A 25,444-nucleotide genomic window follows, 5' to 3' on the forward strand; every position below is an offset into this window, starting at 1 on the left:
TTCATTCAGGAGCGTAGGAAGTGATTTTATTTTGAAATATATTTTGAAGGCTAAACCGGAAGTATTGCTTGTCGGATTATCACTTCTTTTGACAACACGGTGGGGTTTGACGTGGTTGTCCTCAGTTCCTGAACGGTACCTTCATAATTTAGTAGAAAATGTTGTTCAGTCCAACTGGTTTAACTGAATGTTTACGCGAATGGGATGATTTAGAGAAGAACCACCAACAAATTCTGGTAAGTCAAACGGAACGCCCCTCCTCGACTACATGTTACCCCATGGACGTGAGTTCCACCCGGAAAGCTAACACTGTAGGCGTGGATGAGTACACTAACTCACGGTCAGCCGCCGTCGGCCGCTAAAAATAAGTCTGATGTGCCAAACTAAAAGCATGAATAAAGGATTTATGATTTTAATGTAGATAAATATCAGCGGAACTGTTGTCACAATGTTGCAGCACGGCACCGATTGAGGACGCACCGTGGAGCCAACCGGTGTGTCGGTTTGGCTGACTGTATAGAAAAGTTTTGAAAACCATCTTGTCTAATCCGACATATAATCCTAATTTCTGTTGTATCAATCTTCTTCTTCCTCTTCTTCTTCCCGAGAGTTTTTAACTACTAAATGACTAAAAACCTATATTATGGCAGCTGGGGGTACTTCAACTTTTATTTGATGTATTTTTACATTGTTTGACCAGTATAAATATTATTTCACATCATAACATTATTACTAATTACATGACATCAATGCATGATCATAAAACGTATTGTCCAACCTCAAGTTAATGTCATTTAAATGATATTTTACAGTTTATACCTTCCTGTTTGCTTTGTGTGTTAAATCTTTATGTTTGTGGTATTTGTACAATAAACATGTACTAGAAAACAAATCGGTTTTCCCTGAATTGCATGCTGGGACACGAACAGCCAGTCAGATAGTTGAATTGTGATTCAAACCATCATCACATGACTAATTGCGGATGGCGAAACAGAACCACTGTTACATCACAGGTAACGGTACAGCACTGGTGTGATCATGTGACCCATCATCACAGGCGCTGCTCTCTACCTGTAGTTGAATCAAAATTTAAAGCTCCTTCTTTCACCTCCAGGACACCCATCGTCTCTACAAACAGAAGCTTGAGGAGGTGACCAAACTGCAGAACGGCTGCTCCGGTGCTATCTCCCGTCAGAGGAAGAAGCTGAAGGACCTCACTGTTGCGCTGAAAGAGTATATATTGATCCGCAACCGCACCAATCAGAAACAAGTTTTCATTTTTAAGTTAAGAGAGAAAACTAAGAACTGGAAGAGAGTCATAAAGATTTATATAAAATGGGTTCTTTGTATGAAACAAGCTGTAAATAATGTAAAAATTGAACATGCCATAATTGCTTTTCTGTAATCAGATGTCAAGAAAATCATCCGACACCCAAATTAAGTACAGAGGAGATGGAGACCATCGCTGAAATCCAGGAGTCCGTGAAGGACAGAATAACTTCCTTCTCTGAGATGGAAGCTTTCCTACCAAAGAAGAATGGGTTCGCTTCCCTCGTTTGATTGGTTCTGTGTTTTAGTAGTGTTGCTATTTTTACCACACCGCAGAAGAAATATTAGACTGAAAGTCTGATTCCTCTCCCTTTTTAGGTTGTACCTCAATCTCGTGTTGGGAAACGTCAACGTTACGCTCCTCAACAAACAGTCAAAGTAAATCTCTTTTATTTCCATGTTTTAACTGTAAAGACTAACATTTACGTTGGAAACAGTCACTTCAAAATAATGACAAGGGTTCTGTTCACCGGACAGATTCGCCTACAAAGACGAATACGAGAAGTTCAAGCTGATCCTCACAGTCATCATCTTCATCTTCTCTTTCACGTGTCGCTTCCTGTTCAGCTACAGGTACGCCTCCTTTTGTGTCCTTACTGTGCTTTAGTGGAAAATGAGTTCTTGACATCTTTCTAAACTTGTGTTTGTGTTCAGAGTCCTGGATGCCCTGTTCAACTTCCTGTTGGTGTGGTACTACTGCACCCTCACCATCAGGGAGAGCATCCTCATCAGCAACGGCTCCAGGTCCGCTTCTGTCTCCTGTGTGTTTATAATCGTAGAAGCGCTTCCTGTCATGAAGAGAAACCCTCGACACTTTTGAGTGACCCGTTTCGTCCTCCCTGTTGTTTCAGAATCAAAGGCTGGTGGGTTTTTCATCACTACGTGTCCACCTTCCTCTCCGGAGTCATGCTAACATGGTGAGTGACCTTCTTTCCTATACTGATGCATATTATTATAAACCTGCTGTCACCTGTTGGTGTTGAATCTTTGGCTGATTGTGTTGCTGCTGGCGTCTCATCAGATGTATGTCTGTTCTCAGGCCTGAAGGCGCTCTGTACCAGATGTTCAGGGACCAGTTCCTCACATACTGTCTCTACCAGAGTAAGAGATTCCAGCTGTGTCCCGGTCCCACGCTGCAGACAACACTAATGGAATATTTATACTGTGTGTTAATCAGTATTGGATCAAGTTTAGTCCTGCAGGGTTTAGTGGTGATGACTCACATAAAGTTCATCTTCATGTGAGTCACCTGTTTAAATTCTGTTTCACACTCTTAACTTCGACGGTGTGAACTCCTGATCCTGGTGGTGAGAGTGGGAAAGAATAATTTAAACGCTAGCTGAGAGAAAGCTTATTAGCTTAGCATGAATATTTATTTTCTTGATCTCCATGAAAAGGAAAAACCTAGCAGTATAAATCTGAGCGTTAAAAGTCTTGATGCTGCTTCTTCAGCACAAATAAAGTCTTTCTTTAACACGCATATCAAACTGTTTCCTGGTTGAACAGGCTGCGTCCAGTTCCTGCAGTACTACTACCAGAGCGGCTGCTTGTACCGCCTCAGAGCGCTGGGAGAACGACACAACATGGACCTGACAGTCGGTGAGTGACAACAGTAATGCTAGCGCTTTGTGCTAGAGGAGCATCAGCAGCTAACGTGTCCCCTCCCTCCTCTTCCTCCTCTCAGAGGGTTTCCAGTCCTGGATGTGGAGAGGCCTGACCTTCCTCCTTCCTTTCCTGTTCTTTGGTCAAGTGAGTAGTTTCCCACTTAGCGGAGCTCTTAGCTTACGTCCCCCTAAGCCTCCGCGGAAGATTTATTGACTTTGTTCCTCCTGGTTCCAGTTCTGGCAGCTCTTCAACAGCATAACTTTGTTCAAGATGTCGCAGCTCCCAGAGTGTAAAGAGTGGCAGGTTGGTGCATGCAGTTTTATTTCGCTTGTTTTTCACAATGTGGAACCGCCACAGATTCACCTCCTGACTGATACGTTGTGTGTCTGGTCATAAGTTAGTCCACATGTCACAAACAGGAAGAGCCGGCCTGAACAGCCTGACTCTCCACCAATCAGATATGAAATCTAAAGCAATAAAAACAGACATAAAAAATAATTACCCTTCATGTTGAAGGACAATGAAAAAAGCCTTTCACTTTTTTTTATTAGCTTTCCAATAAATTATTTCCATTCTGATCAGAAATCCATTAGGATCAGAGATCAGGCTTCATCTTTTCATTCCTTTATTCTAAACTACAAGAGACAAAGGTGAATGCAGATCATTTATGTTTGTGTTTGTTCTCTATTTTTACTTTTTTTTTTAAATTCTATGAGTTGCAGATCACCTGATGGGTTTATTGCGTGTGTGTGCGTGTGTGTGTGTGTGTGGTTTAGGTTGCGATGTGTGGCTGCTCTTACATGGTGCTCTTCTTGGGGAACTTCTTCACCACACTGGGGGTGGTTTACCAGAAATACACAAACAACAAGGACAAGACCAAGAGCTTGTAAGACTGGAACAACAAAACAATGATTGGAAACTGGACCTTTCCCACCAGAACCCCTCGACAATCACCAAAAGTCAACCTGCTTATAAACCAAAGACGTCTCTGAGTCTGTTTGGAGCTCTTTGTCTATGTTGACTGCTGTCCTGGTGGATCTTGTGTGTTCTGCTAAAGCCTTCTGATTTCATGTTTGTGTAACTGAAGTATCATGTCTGACCCGGCAGAAACACTCCATCAGGTGCTCGGCAACTGTCCCTCAAGAAAGTGTTACTGAAAAAAAATCTGTTACCTGTTTTATATTTATTTCAGGAAGTCACTCAGGAGCTGCTGTGAATTCTAGCTTTAAGGAAAGAGGTCAATAATAAATAAAAAATCACTCCTGCAAACGTTTCTCACTTCCTCTGGTGTTGACATAAATGTTACATGAATATCATCTTATTTTACAAAAGTTTAGAATATGAAAGGGCCCAGCAATGCACTGGCAACGCATCCGAGGTGTACCCGCCTCTGAGACAAGATGATTAGTTGTTTTTTTCAATAAAAGGATGGATGTGTGTCATTTAACATTCAGTTATGAATCTAATATGTTTAAAAATAAAAGATAACCATTTATTAATATTTCTTAATCGGTTGTTGTTAGTATTTCTTTTGCTTTATGTTGAGCACATTATTTTTGATGCGTTCAGGTATTGGATTTGAAGGGAGGCGTGGCTGCAGTTTACCCCTGGTCACTAGGGGGCAGCATCAGACCGTCTAACGCAGGAATTCTTCAACAAGTCTTGAATTGTTTGTGGACAAATTTCACACTTTTTCTTTTTTTGAGGTTTGGGAATCCTTTCCCAGATGATGAGCCTGATGATGATGATTATGATGATAATGTTGATGAGGAGGAGGAAGAGGAGATGAGCTGCAGCACTTTTTGGTTCCATAAAGGTCAGTGTTCATTTCCCTCACGGAAGGTTTCCAATCAGAATGTTCAGACTCATTGATCTGGTGTGAGTGATCCATACAAATATCTGCTGTAGTCTGTCATCTAGAGTACATGATGGTTATTTATAACTTAAACCCAACATACTGTATTATAAAAGAAAACCAAACCCTGTGTGTGTTTAATTTTGCTGAAACAACTGCAAAAGGGAGCTTTTGCTGATAAACTACATAATTGATTTAAAGATACAATAGATTTGATCTGAAGAGCGGAGCAGATTTACCTCTTTAATGAGTTATTAAATTATAAAATAAATTATAAAATACTGCCTATTTTATAATTTTTATTTCATGAATAAAATATTGAATTTGGTTCATAACTGTAACCAGTACTTTCAATGAAACAACCACCAGAGACCCCAGACAATAAGTTCAGCCCCACGAGCCAGAACACAAAGAAATAAAGGATGGAAAGAAATTTGCACATGGCATCCGAATGAATAATACCTGACAAATTAAAAATGGAAACCATCCTCAGTCCCAGTTCCCTCCAGTAGAACTCCCCCACCCAGCAGAAAGTCTTAGACGAGTTATTTGCTGGAGGGCCAGTGAGCGAGAAAGAGAGAGAGAGGCGGGTCTGGATGGGGAGCACAGTGAATGCGGTGGTGAAAGGGAAGGAGGAGTGCTGGGTATTCTCCCAGCCTGCACCTCTTTCATCTTTCTCATTAAAGGGGAGCAGCGGGGGCCGTCAAGAATGAGCCCAAGGACACAGGGATCGGGGACCGAGTGTGAGCCTCCCATCAGGAGCTGGGGAGGAAAGGAGGGAACCGCCAGACAGGCCACCATGTCAGACCTTCACCTCCAACTTAACCCGCCTCCCTCTGAGACCCAGATAAAGACCTCTTGTCTGTGCTCACCTTCCCTCCCCAGCTTGGGAAAGAGTCTAGCTGCGAAAGGAAGGGTGAGGGGTTGGGGGGGGGGGGCGTCTGTGGTTGAGCAGGTCCAAACTGCACCAGCTTCCTCTCAGAGAGTTGACATGAAAGAGGAGGCAGCGCTGATGAGCTTCCGTCTGGGACAGGCTGATGTAAAGCAGAGGCCAGCAGAGGAAGCTGCTCCTGATGGAGGAGGTGATTCTGAACAATGAGGAGGAGAAAGGTTGTCATATTTGATTGGAAAGTTCCTCCTTAGTTCATGATAACGGAAGGGTTCTAATGTTTAGGTTTCCGTGCAGCCTCTTAAAAGTTTCATTTTACCTCCCTACGGATTGGCCAAGTGTGAAAGGAATAGTTGGGGATTTAATTATTTGCGATCTTGCTGGGAATTTTTTAAAAAAAAAGATCAAGACCTTTATTTTCTCTGCATCTTCATCAGATGTTCCTGGCTAAAGAGAAGACAAATAAAAATATAAGAAGTTATGAAGAGAACAAATACTATAATTAACATTAAATCTCTCATTTGTTTGCATGAAAACTTTGAGGTCATGAAATGGACGATTTCTTTGGTCAGTAGCTAACTTTGTGGTTGCTTGGCAACATCATGTTGACATCACAACTCCTAATGAACTGCCTTGTCAACATGAAAGTTGGTAATATGTTAGCTTTGTGTTTCTGCTGCCCCCAGGTGACTGAAACAAAAATATTATGAGGGTTTTAGCAGAAAGAGAAAAACAAACTGGGTGTTTTTAAGGGTTATATTATTCAGTGATTCCAATGCTGAAATCATCACCATCTGCCTGTGTTTTTTTAATCAGATGCATGAATGAGTCTTTAGAGAAAAATGGAAGTCATGTCTATAAGTTAAGTAAACGATTTGACAAAATAAGGGCGTGTAGAAAACTCAGCTCTGGGCTCCTGCAGCCATGATTCCATCCTCATTAGTAAATTAGCTCCCATGACAGCAGCTCCTTCACCTCTTCAAATGTGAAATGACTGCCAAATTAAATATGCATATGTAATGAGAAGGCAACGCGATTACATCCACTTGCTCAACGAGACCATGAGGAATGAGGAAATCTGACAGCGAGTGAGATCTTCATGGCCCGCAGAGCGCGGAGAAAAAAGAGAATTCATCTTTATTTTAGCGCGGCTCTCTGGGACCAAACCTTGCAGGACTTCCCCCACTCTGTTGAGCTGATTATATTCTGGCTTTCTGGCAGTTTTTTTTTTGGACCACGGGTTCCTATGGCAACCACAAGATGCAGACAGCAAGAAGTAGACTGTCTTGCATCTCCCTTTACATTTATATCTTTTGAACCATCAAACGGCATCAGAGAACAGCCTGAGTGCCGCCGAGTGTCTGATGCTGCTTAAAGTTCTTTATCAAATGCAGGACTGAAGCACAAAGAACTTTTACATCATACATGATGGGATAGTACAGTATACAATTATTATAATACTGAAAGGAACAATAGGGTGAATCCTCTGAGGATAAGCACCGACTGTTTTTTTTTCCCCTACTGTTGAACACTTCTCTACAGAGAAAGGAATAAATACGTATTGGACAGTTTTGAATAAGTATAAAGACTCTTATTTGATCCTAAGGGTTCAAAAAAAATGATTCCAACTCGTTGTAGAACTGGCACAGGAGTCACAAACACGTGATGCACATTTGACTTCTTTGTTAGAGTGACAATGAATCATCCAATCAAATCATGAATGCATGCAATCTACAGGATCCATGTAAAGACACACAACTGCACCCAGAAGAGTCCTTGACCCACATATAGGAAATTTTCTGGCCCTGAGGGGCCAAAGAATGAACAATGAGGCGGGTCAACCAGCCCACTCCCACACACGGTGTAGTTACAAACCAGATGGCCAATTTCATCTGAGCCAAAAAGAAAATTAATCACAACACATTTTGTTCCCCATGTGACTGAACGCAATCACCCCGCACCATGCAGAATGAACACCCTGCAGCTTCCTGCTGTGCACCGTCAGCATGCAGCGCTCTCATTGGTCAGGTCCATGCACGCTGGTCTGCAGCCAATCACAAGAGGAAAGACTTTCATTGTTGCTGCAGCGCTGCAGCTGTCAGTTTGTGTTGACTAAAGAGTAAAGAGTTGTCATTTACATGTTTTTGTGTGTCGGCACTCGTTATTTTTAAAGAGATTAGATTAATTTGTATGAATTATTTAGCTAAGCTTATAGCCAGACATGGGATGGATTAACTCAAGCGTGAGTCTCCTTTGCAAAGATTCTCCACGTCCAAATGATGCGTCAGCTCCTGTCGTCCTCTCTGTGTTTCATTTGGCTTTACTGTTTTATATTCTACACATTTATTTTCCCTGAGATTGCATGAATGCTTATTCAAAGCCATCTCCACGTTGAAGCATAATGAGGTGAAGAGCTAATGAATTGCTCCATTAAAATTTAATTCACTTTAATAGTCATTGCCTAAAGACAGTGAATTCTAGGTATAAAAAAGAATCACGGTGAAAAATAAAAGCCAAGTCAGCCTGGGATTGTTAAACCCTCTCATCCCCAGAAACCTGCATAGGACAGAGGTGACCTTCCGGGGTGACAGGAGGTCACATCCCGTATGTAAAACCTGCTGGAGTTGGTTTCCAGTGGGCCGAAGCTGAAAAGATCAGACGCTGTTTGTACGCCTGCAGAAACAAATACGAACGCAACGCTGACAACTCCAAACAAGGGATTGCACGGCGTTGCACAGACCGGAGTGCTGAAATACACATTCAAACGCACAAACCCCCACTGAGACAACTTTAAAATATTACATCAGTGCTCGTGTTGCCTTGTTGAAGAGCTTTTCTTTCCATGGTTTCTGGTTTTATTGCTGTTGTTTTCATCTTTTCAGCACAAGCCAAAAAAGGTCACCTTCTGTCTCAGCGGCTTTTGTCACTTTCACTGCGGCCATTGTTGGTCACTGCTGCTTCCAGTTTCCCCTGGTTACCATTTGCCTTTGAAATGATCATGCGCTCCATGCTGAGCCGCGGCGTCAACAAGCAAAACAAAGTTGAAGGAAGTATACATATATTTGTATATAAGGTGGGACTTCTATTTAAATGATGCTCCTTGTTCTTTTTGCCGTTAGAGCCTGTGTGCAAACTGGGGAGTGAATTTTAAGTCGTGTTTGGGGACAAAATACTGTATGAAATGTGTTGTTATCTTTTGCTGGGCTAAAGCTAAATACTGTAAGGGTCAAAGGTTACAGCGCTGCAAGCCAGTTAATTTCACTCCTGATATATAATCCATTTATATAGATACATAGATCTATAATCGGTTGAGTGCAAAGGAGCTAATAGGTGGTGAACAGACTGAATGTGCAACTATATAATCTGGCAGCTGAAAAATGTGTCACACTATAAAAGTGACAATGAACAATGCAGTCCGTGGGGTCACTGGTGTGTCAGGGCTGTCGGCGGTGGACAGGTGGGGTAACAAAACGGCCTCAACTCAGACCCGGCAGCAGAAAAGCGTAACGATACACCAGGCAAACAGACGGGATGGAGATGTGGTACTTTCAACCAGACTAGTTCAATGTTTGATTCCCGGCAGCAAAACCACAAATTCATAGAAACTACTGAGTAAACTGTGGGGCGTGTTACGTAACCGGGTTTGTCTGATGATGAGTGAGGGTGAAAACACGTGTGCACGACGTCGTACCCTGAAGCTGACTCCCCGAATGCAGCAACCACGACCTGTTAACACGTTTGGGAAAACGACACTTGTAACTCTTTCATGTGATTGGATGATTAACTGGGTTCAGGTTAATGCTGCTGACGCCTCCATGTGGAGTTGTCCGTCAAATTATAGCGGGGGGGAGGGGGGGGCAGGTTAAAGGGGCCAGACCTGACCCTGTGTAATACCTCACCATGCATAAACGAGAAGCAGAAACTCGCAGCGGTTTGGTTTGGTCCGCCACCAGGTCGACTGAAAGCTCAGCTGGCGTCTTGTTAAATCTAATTTAAGAGCTTGTGGGAAACCATCAAGATCGGGCAGTTAGGGTAACATAAGTACCATCCAACTTCATAACCCCTTTTACTTTTTCTTCACCTCTTTTGGTTCCCTTAATCTCCTTTATCTGTTATTTCCATATGTTTATGGCGACGCTCATCAAAGCCCACGATGTAAAAACCTCACCGCCATTCGGAGGTTAACATTTAATCCATGTAATCGACTGCTATCTCCAAATTGACCTTTGCATTTAAATTATTTGTATTAATCGGCTTTCTTCTTATCGCAATTCTGTGCACATTGTGATTGAGAGTAAACATGCAAAGCAGCTATGGGGCTTCTAGATGCATTAAAAAGGTTAAACTTCCAGTGTGTGTCCTGCCTGCTGAACACATGGGCCAGAAGGAGTCCACCGAGGCTCAGCGTTAGTTCTTGTAAATGCACCAACCTGGCAACCTTACACACTACAAACCTCTCACTGAATCTGGTGGATGTTTATGCGGTATGTTGTCGTTCCTCGTTCCTTTTTGTTCAATCGCTGGGTTAATCCGGTACTGTGAAGATCTTTTGTTTTTTTTTTCATGTTGAACCAAACCTGACTATCATCTCTTTGGCTGCTGGTCTATATGTTAACATACGCTAACTACATCCTGGGTACACCACAGAGAACAGAGCGGTATCAACAATCTCTCTCTGCCTTTGGAAGGAAAGTAAATACATTTGTGCATCATGGGAACATGATTATAACCCCTCACTGAATCATTTATATGATAGGCAGAATAGAGAGCAAAATGTTGAGCAAAGGGAGGAAGATTTCCACACACGGGGGCAAGGGAACCCACAAAAAGCGGTTAGAGTCTCTCAATTATGGGATAGCAAATAGATGGCACAGGCCACTATGTCTTGTCTATGTAATCAACCGAGAACGAACGTGAAGTGTGCTGTCTGCTGGTGATTAAGAGCCGGCTTGACTGAATTTTGATTTGCAGCTTTCCAGAACAATTGGACACCTGGGTTCCGTGGACTCTTTCACCCTAACTCCGTACTGAGTCCATGTGGGGCTGTGGCCCCGCCCATCCCTCCCTCCTACTGCGCCCTGAACGAGACACCGATGTGTCTGGGATGAGGTGTGCCGGAGTGATTCATTTGTTCATTAAGGCGCCTTGTGGCCATGGCAACAATCTTTCCAAAGGGTCATCAGTAGCATGACAGTCGCCTTCAGGGCAAACCTTGTCACGGGATCAGAGCAATGGCAGGAGGTACCATCAGTTACCCCTCCCCCAAAACATCAAGAGGTCCCATAACCCATTTATGCCTACGTCTAACAGAAACATTGGAAAAAGTGCACACACACACACACACACACACACACACACACACACACACACACACACACACACACACGTGCGTAGCCACAAAAAGCTCCAACCGTAATATAATCAGACATTCTGGGTAGGAAAGCTAACGACTGTTGTTCCAGTCAGCCTCCGGCCCAGCAAATTTCATCACTGTTAAATGAAGGCGAAGAGACATGTTCTTCATCCATGATGGGTTCCAGGATGTCTGCTGGATGTTGTGTTAGTTTAAACAACAAACTCATGCACAAAGCTCTGTGTATGAGGGGTAATTCAGTTACTTTTTTCACAGCTATAATGGCAGCAGTAATTAAACGACGGGGTGGTAAACTGTAAAATTACAGGCCCAGACAGGCAGATTTTTATCACTACTCTCTATTGATGGTCAGACGTTTAAAACTCCCCCTGGGTGATGCATTGTGTGACGAAAACATGAGCTTTGCTTGCAAAATTTAGCCTGGATTTAATCCAAACATTTCACAAAGCCCTGTTGTAACTGCAGAGTAATAATAGGATAGAGATTATCAATATAATGCGGGCCAAACCACAGCATTGGGGTTTCTGCTGTCCTGTTGTTAATTTAAAAAAAAAACAATGATTGGGAAAATGCTTTGGGGCCAAAGTGATTTTTTTTTGCAGCAGTACCACAGTTGGCCACCAGGGCGAAGTTGGAGCAACCCCTTCCAGCCCAGTGCAGCACCTTGATTTGTGTTTCCAGTGTGTACTGTATGTCACCAGTTACAGATTACACACAGTAACTGGTTCAGGTGTTTTAAAGCCGGGCTATCTCCTCTCCCCTTGTTTGGATTTAATTCTAAAGGACATTACAAACATAAATCTGTCACCTGGTCTGAATAAACAAGTTACTGAAATCGGTGTTCCAAATTGCGGACCCAACAGCGTTTTTTTTTGGTTTTTGTTTTGTTCTTTTTTGGTGAATAGCATTCTTCTGTCTTCTGACAGGCTGTTCTATCCATTGGGCTTTCCCTCCGTCTGGCACCCCCGTGGTTAACCCCCCCCCCCCCCAATCTGTGTGAGAGAAGCAGCCAGTGTGTGGGCTCACTTCAGGCTGCAGAGTCACGGAGGATGATGGCGATGAACTTGAGTCTCAACTACTTCAAAGACAGTTTTTTATGCCATTGGATAACTGCTCTACGTCGGCCTACAAAAAAAAGTTTCATTTCATTTCTGCTCCGGACTGCTGGAAGCCACAAAACGTACACCTGCTCTTACCCTCTAAAATTAAAATTTGGAAATGTAGGATGCTGTGACTTTTGAATTTGATCCATATAAAGGACTTCATAAAATCGACAGCATCAGTTCCAACTTTCTTTCTTTACCGGCTCAAACATTTCAACCAACTTTAAGAAAGTCCATTTGGTTTTTGCAGTTTCTTACAACCTTTTCGTAAAGACACCAGATGAACATGCAGCAAATGTTTTCATAGTGTAGCCCATTAAGCTGAAACATATTAAAGAAGTTCCTCAATTTTTTGTCTGTTTTTTGCTTCAGTCAGCACACAACTAGAGGTTTTTCTTACCAGCAGGTGTGTGTTTTGCAGGTCACTGTCTCTGGTCTGTCTGGCGCCATTTGTGCCTGTAGGGTTTTCCAATTATCTGCTGTCATGTGAATGACTGAAATTAGCATGACATACTTTGCAGAAGAGTTTTTAGATGACTCGATGTCAAAGTCAATCTTTTGTTCCTAGAAACTCAAGGGGAAAGCAAAGTAAACCACTAAACAGTGAAGTACAGTAATTATAAAGTGACTTGTGTGTGAACTGCATAAAGTCTTAGGGAGCATAAATTCATGTCAATCACAAAATCTAAATGTCATAATTCTTACTCCTCAGTATGATATTTATTCAATATGATTATATATTCACTAAATGAGTGGCATATTAATTAATTTAATTTAGTATAAAATCTGTATTTATGGTTTGAATCTTCATTTTCGACACCATAAGTGAGGACATCCATCAAGCTTTGACTGCTAGTTACAGGTTTTATTGTGGAAACAAGATCTTTGTGTAGCGACAAATCTTCTGATGATATGTACACAAAATGTATGCTTTATATTGTTTAATGCCATTCTTCGTCATTCCTCCTCGACTCTTTTCGCTCAAGCCACAAAACAGTACCTGAAATAGTTGGAATAAACACAGAAGTAAGGGGAAGTCAATGCAAAGACAGAACAGCTTTTTAAACAAAGGAATAAAGAAGTCTGGAAGGGAGGAATCTTTTTTTTTCTGGTTCTCTCCTTCTTTATAGAAGACAAGAGGGATTTCAGGCGGGGTTTGGTATTGCTCACCATTTCAAAGTCTTCCTCAAGTTTCCGCATTTCCTCTCAAGCATGTGTTCGATTACAAATACATGAGTACAAACTTCAAAATGTTCAAATTATAGAAAAAGATGTAAACCAGTTTTGGTGCTCATTCCTTTTAGGTCCTTGAAAATCAATTTAACAAAGAGTTAACAAAGAGTTCAATGAATGTTGGAATACCGTGTGACCTGCCAGCTAAGCACTGTATTTAAAATAAAGGTGGACCTGGGGGGGTCCATGTACAGGATTATTTTAAAGCGTAATTTATGAAGAGGAGGGGAAGAACTTGATGGAGCAAAGCCTGATTTCATGTCCAAGCGTGTCTAACGTGGACAGAAAGTTTTAAGATTCCAAAAGGTCCAGTCAAAGTTGAGTTATGAGAGTCCGTGGTATGTTAAGGCATCTGCACAGAGCTGGAGGAGGGATCCTGTTTGGGTGGGTGGGTGTCACATGACCATTCACCATGTTGCGTTCTTCAAGCTCCTTTCTTGTGGCAGGTGAAGCGACCATCCATAACATTTGTCATGCAAGGAGAATTCAACTCCCTAGATTTAAGATGAAGAGGCGGACAATACAAAGACAGTAAACTTAGTCAAGCGCAAAGATTTACGAACTATAGTCCTTGTTTCAGGATTGATCATGTACTCATACACTTACAGGGTAGCTCTTGACTTTAAAAACAAATGGAGCCTTACACTGTGATCCTTCCCAGTCACCAACAATGTATTTGTTGTGCAGACTTCAGAATGTGTCCCACCAGAGGGCGAAAACAAATGACACACATTCAGATTTGCTGCAATTGTTTGATTTGTTTTAAATAACTGCAGAATCAGGGGCAGGCAGGGGTTTGATTTGATTTTCAATGTTCTTTTGGAAATAGGACCCCCTTTGATTTTCATGAAACAGGTTATCGTGCATACACACAGCGTTGTGTCATCTGCATAGCGGCGAAAGCGAGGAAGGGCGTAGATAGAAGCCATAATTTATTAGCTGCTTATTAGCATCATTGATACACATCATCATTTTAGGATGGAAGGCATTTTGTTCTTCTGTATAAATTACGGACTTGGACTGTTTTTCGTTGCGGAGAAGGTAAATAATCAGCAAACGAACAGAACATCAATAAAATTGTAGCATGTGCCAGGGTTTGTTTGGATCCCTGTTACTACGTGCTTCAGGCGGAGGAGGAAATAGCAAGAGTTAGCAGCATTAACAAAGAAGACAATATGTGGGCGAAAAGTTGGAAAGGGTCTGTTGCAGAAGCGGGTTCTGGTTAGAATCACGTCTCATGAGTAGAAAGGTAGATAGATTTCATGTGAGAGGTTTCCTACAGACTTGGCTCTATTCCAAACCAAATATTCCCTAAAATGAAGGCAAGATACCTTTTTTTTATACATGGATCTGGTTCTGTCCTTTTTTTTCTCACTTTGTGGTAAAACTACCGTCGTTGTTTTGTAACCACCTGATTTTCTTCCTTGTATTTAAAACCTGTGGGCTTGTATGACGGGGGTCAGACAGCTGGGTGACCTACAGGACATTTTTTTGCTGGAGCTGTTAGCCAAGGTGGCTCTACAGTCTATAATTTATTGCTAATTTATGTTTGTGTTGAAATGCTAATGTTAGTGTTGTCCTGGTAGCTCTAGTATAACTGGAAACATTAATTGGAAGATACTTTATGTGTAAAAGATGCGTGGGTGTGCTGAAAACAGCTGCACGTAGGAAGGAAAACTCAAATTTAAGCAGTTGCTAAGGTCTTTATTCCTGTTCGACAATCAAAAGTGGTTGCTAGATCTTGTTTACATTTTACAGGATAATTTTGAGATGGCCATGTTTGGTGATGCTTTAATTTATAAAGCTTAAAATAAGGGTGTATTTATGTCGTCCACAAGTGAGGCTTGACCTGCTTTTTAAACTTGTCTGTAATGTCCACAGATCTGAAGCCCTGAGGGAGAGAGAGAGAAGACTCCAGAGTGTCGAAGCCTCGACTTCAAAAAGCTCCTTTGGTTTTAGGCCAGGGGGGAGGAACCACCAAAAGATTAGAGACAAACTGGTGATAGAGGAGCACCGGTAGCTCCGGGAGCAGGTGCCTGACTGACCGTGAAGAGCTTTAAAAGAGATCCAAAGTCAGAATTTAAATGATTCCGTTGTCCCGACCTCCTGAAGGAGGTGCAGTTTGTGATGATAATGTGTCTTCACTTCAAAGGCCCCTGATGGGGGGCTTCTTATACCTTCTATAGAGATAATCCACTTTGCCTTTGTTTATTTCCAGTAGTGGTGTAACCCCGCTTCAGTCTGTGGGTTTTATGGTTCTACTGGTGTGTTTGCAAAAGAGGTGTGACATGTTGCACAGCGGCGGCGGCGTGTGTTGAACAGTGTTTTGCAAACACCGCCACAATTACCGTCCCCTGTTAAACAGGACTAAGACTCTGTGTGGCCCCCCCCCCCTCCCAAGATTAAGAGCCCTTTGTTGATTCTCTTGTTTGTTTTTAACAAACTGGGACATCTTCCATTTTTGTCATTGACGTGATTTGCAGCAAATTTAATTCAACTTTTCATTTATTTGCTGAACTGAACAACTTCTGTTTGCACATTAGATTAGGTCATCATGTTTTATCCAAGGTCTTTTACGCGTTAACAACCCAACAGCAGCAAAATAGAATCCTGTAGCCTCAGTACATCTAAATCCCAGCTACTGCTATGGAGATACCAGGAGATACTGCTCGGGTTCGGCTGGGTTCTGCCGGTGGGCCGTGGGACTGCGGCGGCGGTGCGTAGCCCCGATAAGGTTGGCTTGTTTCAGTGACCTTGAGGATTTTTCTAGACAGAAGGGATCGCTGTGTGAACAAGGAAACACAGAAAACAGTGGTAACCCGCCTCTACGACACACTTGTAAACAGGGCTTTGAACCGGTTCATGGAACGAAAACGAAAAACCACAAACGTTTTGTATTTTTTTTAATGTTCTGGAACAGAATTGGTTATTCTGCGCCCCAATCTGGATATTATTCATTACAGGTAAACACTGCAGTCTTTCAATCTTAATAAAAGTTTGACTTAGACATTAACTCATTAGCTGCCAGCCATTTTCAGAGCATTTCAGAGTCTGCTCTGAAACTTTGTTGCATCTATTCGCCTGTTTTTAAATTATAATGTTTTATTGCATCATAAACTCCTGCTACTCCCTCTGATTCTCCATCCTCTGTTCTTTAACTTAATCAGTGCTGTGCTTACTGTAGAGACATATCTACAGTAAGTAAACTGATTCCCTTCATTGCCAATTTATAAGTCCTAAAGCTACCTACTTATTTATATTTACAAAGAACATTATCAACCAGTTTGGGAACTATATTTCTTTGTTCTAACCAGTTCAGGTACGTCAATTCCAGGGCTTTGAACCGATTCAGAGAACCAAAAGGGAAACCAGAAGCTTTTTGTATTTTGCCAGGAACAAAACCGAAACCAAAAACTTGATATTTTCTAATGTTCTAGAACAGAATTGGTTATTCAAAATAATAGTAACAGGTTAATAGTTGTTGTTTTTTTAAAAAAAAACTCTGCTCTGAAACTTTGAAGCTTTGAAGCATTAAAACTTTGAAGCTTTGAAACTTGCACATTATCCGCCTGTTGGTGAATGTTGATGTTTGGTTCCATCATAAACTGCAGCAACCTCTCAGTATACATCTGATTCTTCATCCTCTGTTCCATAACTTGATAACTGGACATTATCTACTGTATGTGAACTATACTGCCTTAATTGCCAATTTAAAAGTCCTAAAGATACCGACATATTTATATTTACAAGGAACGTTCGGGAACTATATTTCTATGCTCTAACCGGTTCAGGTATGTCAATTCTTTGATGGAGCGTAAAACCGGGAACTTTATACAGTAATACTATTTCTAATCGGGACGCACCAGATAGGGGAAAAAAAAGTGGTTCACAGCCCTGCTTGTAAAGCCTCGCATTAACAGGAGGAGGATCCCACCAGACTGAGACTTTAATTGAGCCCCTTCCCCCCCACATCCTCCTCCTCACCCCCCCCCCCCCCACCCGGACTAACTTCTCGTCTCTCTTCTCCGTTCAGTTTGTTTGGGGCTTTGACACCGCGAGCAGCGCGCAGACATGGCTCTCCTCCTCCGAATCCTCCCGTCGCTCCTCGTCTGCGTCTTCCTCCACGACAACAGCGGTGAGTTAAATTCAATTCGTCTCCTCCTTTATTTATTTATTTATTTATTTATTTATTACTTGGTACTTGTATTATAACAGTTTTAAATGTAGTTGAAGAGAGACGCATTTGAATGAGAACACAGCGTGTGTTCGCCAATGGATGCTCCGAACGGACTTCACGGAAAAGATCCGAGGAGTTTTTGTGGAATATGTTGTTTTTAGCCGTCGGTAATTCATTGATCGTTAATTAACATATAAGTAATGTGTTTCAGAATTAAAATGAACATCCTGCTAACTTTCTGGTTTTAGTCGTCGTCGAAAGAAAGAATCCAAAGGTGGAATTAATTACTGCGTAATTGATGGTGCTAACGCACCTGGCTGCGTGAACACCGGCGCATTTACGCGCGCACACACACACACACAAACACACACACACTCTCTCTCCCGGCATGTTTATGGTGTATTTGAAGGTGTGTGTGGTTAACTAGTCTTGGTAAGTTATTAAAGGTTAATAGAACTGTTCTAAACGACAGAACTCCGGAGTGCGACGCGCGTTTTTTTTTTGTTTTTTTGGACAGTTTGCGTCACTGTGATGATTTAAAAAACAGATAATAGTAAACATATGACGTCATGTCTTTGTCAGCATCATGAGAGCCAGTCTTGAGTCTGTTCAGGGTCTTAAGGGTCAGAATCAGGGGCGTTACTAGACTTCACTTTGGGGCCCCCAAAGATAGTCAGCTTACAGTCATGTAAAATAAAGAAGAGTCACCTCTGACAGAAGTTCACAGGTTTAAACCTCTCATGTTATTACTTTGTTAGAAAATAGTGGTCACATTTTTAAAATATATGTGTATGTATATATAAACAGGCTTTTTGAGGGTATCCTGTTGGACTTTGGGAACTTGAGATGGACACTGTTCTGACTTTTTATGGAGTAAACAGAAATAAATTCATAGATTCCCTGTTTTAACTGTTTAACTGTGCGTGTGATCTGTAACTTCCACCCACATTAAAGACAGAGTTCCTGTTGTCGTTTGATCAGTCGTCTAATTGGTGCTTCAGCTCGTCTGATACTGTCCTGACTGGATACGCTTGGAAGTTTTGGTAAAGCTGAGAACTGTAGTTTTCTAATCCATTAAGATAAGATGTGCTTTTATTGCCTCCGTGGGGAAATTCCCCCTGTGCATTTAACCCATTCCTGAGTGGCAGTGGGTTGCCCCTCGAGGCAGCTGCAGTGTTAACAAGGGTTCAGGATCCTGCTCTATGATATTTCAACATGTAAGGGTTGGGGGTGGAACCCAATAAGACAACGAACTCCCCGCTCCTGAAGAGTTTAAGATCAGAATCACAATTTCGTGAATCATTTTCCTATTTAAAGTCAGATGTGATTCATTCCTCTGCATTCCGAACCCAGGCGAGCTCTACTGTATGGAACTAAGCCGTCCGTCTCCATGTAGCATCTCACAACAGGACAACACTCACTCTGTCCTGACCTTAAACCTCTTTTTCTTTAAACCCTAGTTTTTTAGTCATCAGCCTTGTCTTAATTGGGTTACCTCCATTTAATCCCCATCTCCCCTCTACCTCCTCTGGAGACGGAGCAAATCTGTCTGTTTTTGGATTAGGCTGCTGGTTAGCAGTAGGGGACCCCCGTCCCCGGAGTTGCCTTTAAACCTGGTTCTGTCGGATCTGACCCCCCTCCCTAATGGGCCCTGAAGGGCACTTACTCAAACAAGATTTGTGGCTAGAAGCATTTCTCCTGCATGGAAATAAGGCCATCCTGAGAAGAAACCCAAACATGCATCCTCTATTGATTGTTTAGACCGCTGTTCATCAGTCTGATGGTCATGTTGTGTTACAGGAATGAGCAAGTGGTTGTGCAGTAAATCAGAGCAGCGGCGGAGCTTTTTACGATGACATGAAGCAGAAAACATGCATACTTGATAGGTAATGCAATTAGGATTTATTTTAAGCAAACAAGGTTTTATCCTTTAGTGGCTTTCAAGGCTTTAATGTATCCTAAAAGGATTGTTTTAATTATTTCTCTCTTAAATCCAGGGAAGTGGCGTCACATTATTGTCTGTATTGTTTTTGATATGTTTGATTCTGAGAGATAAAGTTGATCAATTTCTGATTGCGTGTCAATACTGCTGTGCTTTTGATTGACTTATAGCAAGTCATATACATGTATATTGACATTTTAATGCTAATGGATGACACTTCTAGCTTAGTTAGCTTGGTGGTAGGAGCAGGTTAAAGTAAGATAATGTGTTTGAATCGCTGTAAAATTAAATATTCCTTTATAGAAACTATTTCTGAAATGAATTCTAAATTTTTACACCTGGATATCTAATTCTAAAGACGATGGAAGCTCTGCTGCTGATGGGAGTGAAGCTAGCCCTTGCTTAAGCCCCTCCCCCAGCCCCGCCCCCCTGAAGCACGCTTCAGATTTGATTAAAGAATTAATTCTCAAGTGAGAAGCCTGGATGTTGTCCTTAAACAGGGTGACGCCGTTAATTATAATTGGTCAGTTGAGTCATATCCCGACGGAACAATTAATCACTCAAGTGAAAGACAGCGTTCAGCTCCAGATCGACCTGATTCTGGTGTCGTGGATTAAGAGTTCTTCAGAGGACAGGCTACATCAGGTAGTGTTTCATCCCATCCATCATTCCCCTCTCTGTTTACACCAACAACTTGTCCTGCAGCAGAACAGGATTCAAACCTTTAGGGTCGGCGAATGTCAGCGCCTCCGTGGCCCACCGGGCTGGCACCGGCGATTCGTCTGAAATCCATCAGACGATAAACAAACGGGTCTGGACATTTAAAGAAATGTCCCTCTTGGACGGTTTCACCCACAGTAACGCCTCACCATCAACGAGGTTTAAACGCCTGCAGACGGACAGAAGCCCATCTTGTCTTTTTTTACCCCCTCTGCACTGACTGTCTGGAGTAAAGCACAACAGCGCCTCCACCTGTTCTGGATGCCTGGAAACATTTTCACTAATTGACATTAGCATTTTATCTCTGTGCACCTTCTCCAGCAAAACACAGCACAGCTCTCTCTTGCATAACTGGCATGTAAAATAATTGGTTCAAACCTCAAACCCACCTCTATCTGAACCGTGCAGCCATTCTCTAATCTGGAAGGCCTCTCTGATCAACGCCTGGAACCCCCCCCAACTGATCCTCCTGGTCACAGCCAAGGTGACACCACAGAATCCCAGAAAAACAGCCACAAAACTACTTTTGTTCTGCTCTAATCGTCTTTCTGAAAGGACTAAAACAGTCTGAGGCTGTCAAACCCTTGAGGTGGTGTTTAATGCGTGTGCATGTTCAGTAAATTAATCTTATTTATGTAAGAATCTCATTTTATTTTACACAATAATTTACGACCGTGTGCTGCTGCTCGCCATAAATCATTTGAAAAGTCATTCACTTGATTATTTATTGGGCTATCTCTAGATATTTAGGTTTATTGACATTCTAAAATGAATTTATGCTTTATATATCCAGTATAACCACAAGGTCAGAGTCTACAAACTGTACTCTAGTATCTTTTCAGTTTTATATCTGTGCTGTTAGACATTTCTTCTTATATATGACAAACACGTTGCGAGCACAAACCACTCTGATTGTTTGTGGCGTTTGTTCTTTCTTATATCAGATTATATTTATGTTATCTCTCAGAAACATTCTTGCTCGGCTATGAATGTGAGCACTGTGACGTCATGGTTCATATAATCCATCCCAGATAAGAAAATGTTTTTATCGTGAGTAAATTAAAAGAATCCAAAAATGAGTCACGGGGACGGGATCCCAGCAAGTGGCCGCCGCCGCTGCTGCTTTGACCTCATCCTCATCCTCGTCCTCCATCCTTCGTCCTGCTGCTGCACGGCTCTGAATGGGGCAGGAAGTGTTCAGCTGTTGGCTGCAGTTGTTCTTGTGGGATTAGAGCCTTTGTGTGAGTGATGGCCGACCGCGGCGGCCGTATGATCTAATGTATTGGCTCATTGTTTTCATTAAAGAGAGTGCGCCGTTTTGATCCCCGGTGGTATTTTAATGGCGCCTTGCTATACAGCGTTAAGCGTCGCGAGTCGATTCAACGAACACGCATCTCAGCGCGATGAGCAATCAAGCATCCAATTGAATTAACTCTTTCCTTACCGTCCGTTGATGATTCTAACTGTTGGGCCGCCGGTTCAGGACAGGCTTGTCTGAGCTTCAGGGGTCTGAGTTGACCTGCTGGATGCCAGACGTTCCTCATGCAGATGAACCTCACGTGTTTCACTGCAGAGGTTCATCGATTGAAGGTTGGCTCGGTTGCTTTTGTCATTTAAGTAACAGGATTTAAACCACGCACTCATTTCCAAAAACAAAAGATCGCTCCTTAAAAATCGGTTCCAACTTGTCGGCCGATCTGCTTTGGATGGAGGGAAAACCAGGAAAAAAAAGGGTTTTGTTTGAATGAAGCCGATCATTAAAAGCACGATTTCACGCTGGTTGTTGTTTCAGTCTCTGGTTTAAAGCCGTTCTAGTCGTTGAACGCTTGAGGCATGCTTTAGAAAATCAAAGCTGTAGCTGTTAGCTGGCAGGAGCGGAGCTGACATCCACCCCTAAGCCCAAACTGAAGGGCCTTCAAGAGCTTTGCATGTCTGCTGTATCTCTGCAGTGGATGGTTGATGTCTGAGTGGGATTTTGTATCCAACAGCTGCCTCTGTAGTTTGATCCCCAGCCTTCCGGGAGGGAATTTCTCCCGTATTGACTACCTTTCTGGAGCTGTAGAGCTCTCTGTGTGTTATTCAAAGTCCATCATCCAGCACAAGGGAAAAATCCATAACCTAAAGAGGAGACAGGTTCCTGTTCTGCTTGAGACAGTTGTTTAAGCGAACTTAATCAAGAGAAATGTAGGAGATAATTCATCCATGCTCATTGAGGAGGTGAAGATCTCATCATGGAGCTGTGCCAGACCGCAAAAGACGTTTTATCGCACGCTGTCGGGAACATGATCAATTTCTGCAGCAGCCGCTTGAGGTTTTTCATTTGGTGTTTTCTCAAGCATCGAAGGTGCTCCAGGGTTCCGTAACAGAGTTTGCTCTCATTGTGCTGCTGAAGCAGTGAGAGGGCCATTTCTTAAAAGTCTCTTTTAATCCCACATATCGATTTGTGTTCGCTGCTGGTGCACAGAGGTTTGTTGCTGCCACAATCGCCTGATGGATAAACTCCTAATGCGAGTCTCATTTTCAAGGAGCAGTACATCCAGAGCATCACGGTGGCCACACGGTCCCTTAAACCCGACCTTTTCACGGCGTCCTTGAAGGATTCACACAAAACCTGTTGCGTTTAGTGATGAAGCGCCATGAAACGCACACAATGACGCCGACGCCTCCGGTACTTGGCAGCGAGTGCAGAATTTGTCCACATGTCACCACGTGGAATGCAGATCGGCCAAACACAGGAGCGTAAAAAGCCTCGGATGTATCCCTGTTGAGAGCACACAAAGAAACACACCACACACTTTGATTAATGACTTCCACTGTGGAAGCCGGTCCCGATTAGTGACCTCAATCGGAGCGCGTGATGTCATCAATCGATTGCTGTCACCTCAGACATGTCACAATCCGTCCAATGATGACACTTCTGTTGTGTTTGTGTACAATTTATAAAATAATAGCAGGGTAATATGTTTTGGTATTTTACACATTGTCAGCTGAATATAAAACCCTTATTTGAGATCCTGTTTAAACTTACAGATAGATATATGGATGTGTTTTAGAATAAAACAGTCATTAGTGATATTTCGGTCCGTGGTGTTTTTGGACGTTTGTCTCATTTTTGGCCATCTGTACATGACAACCTTTCATATTTGGAAGCCCATCTGTGGGACACATGGCGTTCTCTTGGTCCACAATCCAGGGCTTGGCAGCGGGCCCACTGGTGCCAGAGGGGGAGACACAAAACCTCCCATATCGCCTCCGTTGAGACGCGTTTCCCTCCTCTTCCTCCTCCCACTCCTCACCCTCTTTGCTCTGCAAACAGAGCTTAAGCAGCAGCTGCACACACCTGACGCCCAATCCATCCAACGGGTTTTGGGGGGGAACAACAAACCGGGACTCACATTACAGAGAAATCCTACACCACAAGGAGCTTCACCTCTTTCCCGCCTTTTCGGAGATGTGCCCCCCATCCAGTGTCTCCAAACACCTCTCTCGTGCCCCTGGGAGCCTGGGAATATTTGCTCTGCTCCTGTTGTTGTCTGCAGTTCCGCCTGGAATTCTCCAGTGAACTGAAGACCCCTTCATTCTGCATCTGCTAGTATTTAAAGTTAAATCTAGAGGAGAACCAAACCACAGTAGAAAAAAATGATCAGGAGACTAAACTCCCTCAAAGTAAAGTCTTGTATATGAATCAGATTTCTTTAAATCCCGAGGCGTTTAGGTGTGCGTGAAATGTGAGCACATGTCATTTGTCCGATGATTCAGTGGTAACTTTCTGTCTGCGCTGTTGAAATGGACACCAGAGATGCTTCTCTGGAACAATGCAGATTCCTCTGACTGGTCTTCAAGGCTTTCCCCTTAAGCCCGCGTCATTGTCCTCAGGAATGCAGAGTAATCTGATTTCTTTTGCTCTGAGGCTTCACGTCAAAAGCGAGCGATCCGTCTCCCGAAGCCTCCAGAAGTCTACTTATGTTCAGGCGTTCAGCTCAGCGCCAGGATAGAGTTGCAAAGTGAGCTCACGTGTTTACATGTGGAAGGTAACAAAACGGTAAATGTAACAGGTCATATAATCTTTTCCAGGATGTCTGAGGGGTCAAAGGGGATGAAGATGTGTTAAAAGCTGATGGAGACAGACAGCGGCTAAAAATAACGTCACAGACCAACCAGCGATCGATCCTGCTTGCGAAAACTAAACAGAGAAGCATCGTCTGTGTGTCTGTAACCTTTAATTTAGTTCAGTTTATAGACTTACACCATCCTGGTTTATGGCTTTATTATCTTATCTGAGCTGGGCTGACTTCTTTATTTCAGAATCAGTTCATAAAATTAAAATTTTCCATGAACCATCTGCTGAACCATCTTTCATTCATGTAAATATTCCCCATTGACAACATTTTGATCCTGAGAAAAACACCACCAAGAGGTTCAGTTCTGGTCTTTTTAATTTCTAAAATTAAACCGCATCTGAAACTTAAATGTTATAAATAAGATTCTGCAGTGCGGCAAGCTGCTGTTCTTCCACCATTTAGCTAAATGAGCTTAGCATCATCACGCTAACGGAGATGCTCATAAATATTTGGTGGAATTATCAATGCATTAGTTATTTACTTTTCCAGATTGGCTCCTTGCCAGTCAGGTTGACGTCTGTCACATTTAAATAAAGCCGGTTTTAAACCCAGGATGACTTTGATGGTGAAAGCACATGTCTGTGCCGGTTGTACATGTGCGTATGAATATTCATGACGACCTTGCCTTTCATGGTGCTCGCCTCTCGCACTGACGGGCTGCACCATGCTGTGGATCTGGTGTGCATCTGTTTTTTTTGTTCTCATCAGCATCAACAGCCAGCTATAGGCTTGCCTCAATCCCAGATTCCTTTAGTGAGCATAATAACGCCCCCCCCCCCTGAATGCAATGTGCTTTCCAGAATAAAGTTTGTCTGAGAGAGTGGAGGGCAGGATTAGAGTCAGGGCTGTTCGTCTTCTCCCAACCCTTGAGGCCCGATGAGCAGTGCAATAGTAGAAGGCTAGGCTTAACTCACATTTCATGCTTTGTGTGGCACCCCCCCCCCCTCAAATGATTCATACTTCCAACCTAATTATTTTTGTCTTTCTGTGTTGAGCAGTCAGCGGTTGCAGGGCATTTGTTTCACAGATTCCCCCTAGGGCTCATCTTTGTTTTGCATCCCTCAAGAGAACCAAGCGAGGCAGAAAATAATCTGTT

At 42.6% G+C, this 25,444-nt stretch overlaps 2 protein-coding genes across 3 annotated transcripts in view; both read left to right on the top strand.

Moving 5' to 3' along the window:
* The first annotated feature begins 88 nt into the window (after positions 1–88).
* On the top strand, positions 89–4,379 carry tmem120aa (transmembrane protein 120Aa). The gene is made up of 12 exons (XM_068331180.1): positions 89–236; positions 1,115–1,233; positions 1,410–1,541; positions 1,648–1,707; positions 1,807–1,902; positions 1,984–2,073; positions 2,181–2,246; positions 2,369–2,430; positions 2,836–2,928; positions 3,014–3,078; positions 3,169–3,237; positions 3,711–4,379. Exons 1-12 carry the CDS (start codon positions 159–161, stop codon positions 3,822–3,824), a joined length of 1,044 nt encoding a protein of 347 aa, XP_068187281.1. The 5' UTR covers positions 89–158; the 3' UTR covers positions 3,825–4,379.
* Positions 4,380–16,230: 11,851 nt separating this feature from the next.
* The window catches only part of LOC137606210 (cell surface glycoprotein MUC18-like), a 31,135-nt gene continuing 21,921 nt past the window's right edge, over positions 16,231–25,444 (top strand). Inside the window, exons 1-2 of one of the 2 annotated variants that reach the window (XM_068331355.1) lie at positions 16,231–16,351; positions 17,422–17,523. In XM_068331355.1, coding sequence (XP_068187456.1) covers positions 17,460–17,523 — 64 coding nt within the window. In that variant the 5' untranslated portion in view covers positions 16,231–16,351; positions 17,422–17,459. The remainder of the gene's footprint in view (positions 16,352–17,421; positions 17,524–25,444) is intronic. The other variant, XM_068331356.1, reaches the window with a different exon arrangement.

The sequence above is a fragment of the Antennarius striatus genome, chromosome 13, assembly GCF_040054535.1.
Source record: "Antennarius striatus isolate MH-2024 chromosome 13, ASM4005453v1, whole genome shotgun sequence".
Lineage (NCBI taxonomy): Eukaryota > Metazoa > Chordata > Actinopteri > Lophiiformes > Antennariidae > Antennarius > Antennarius striatus.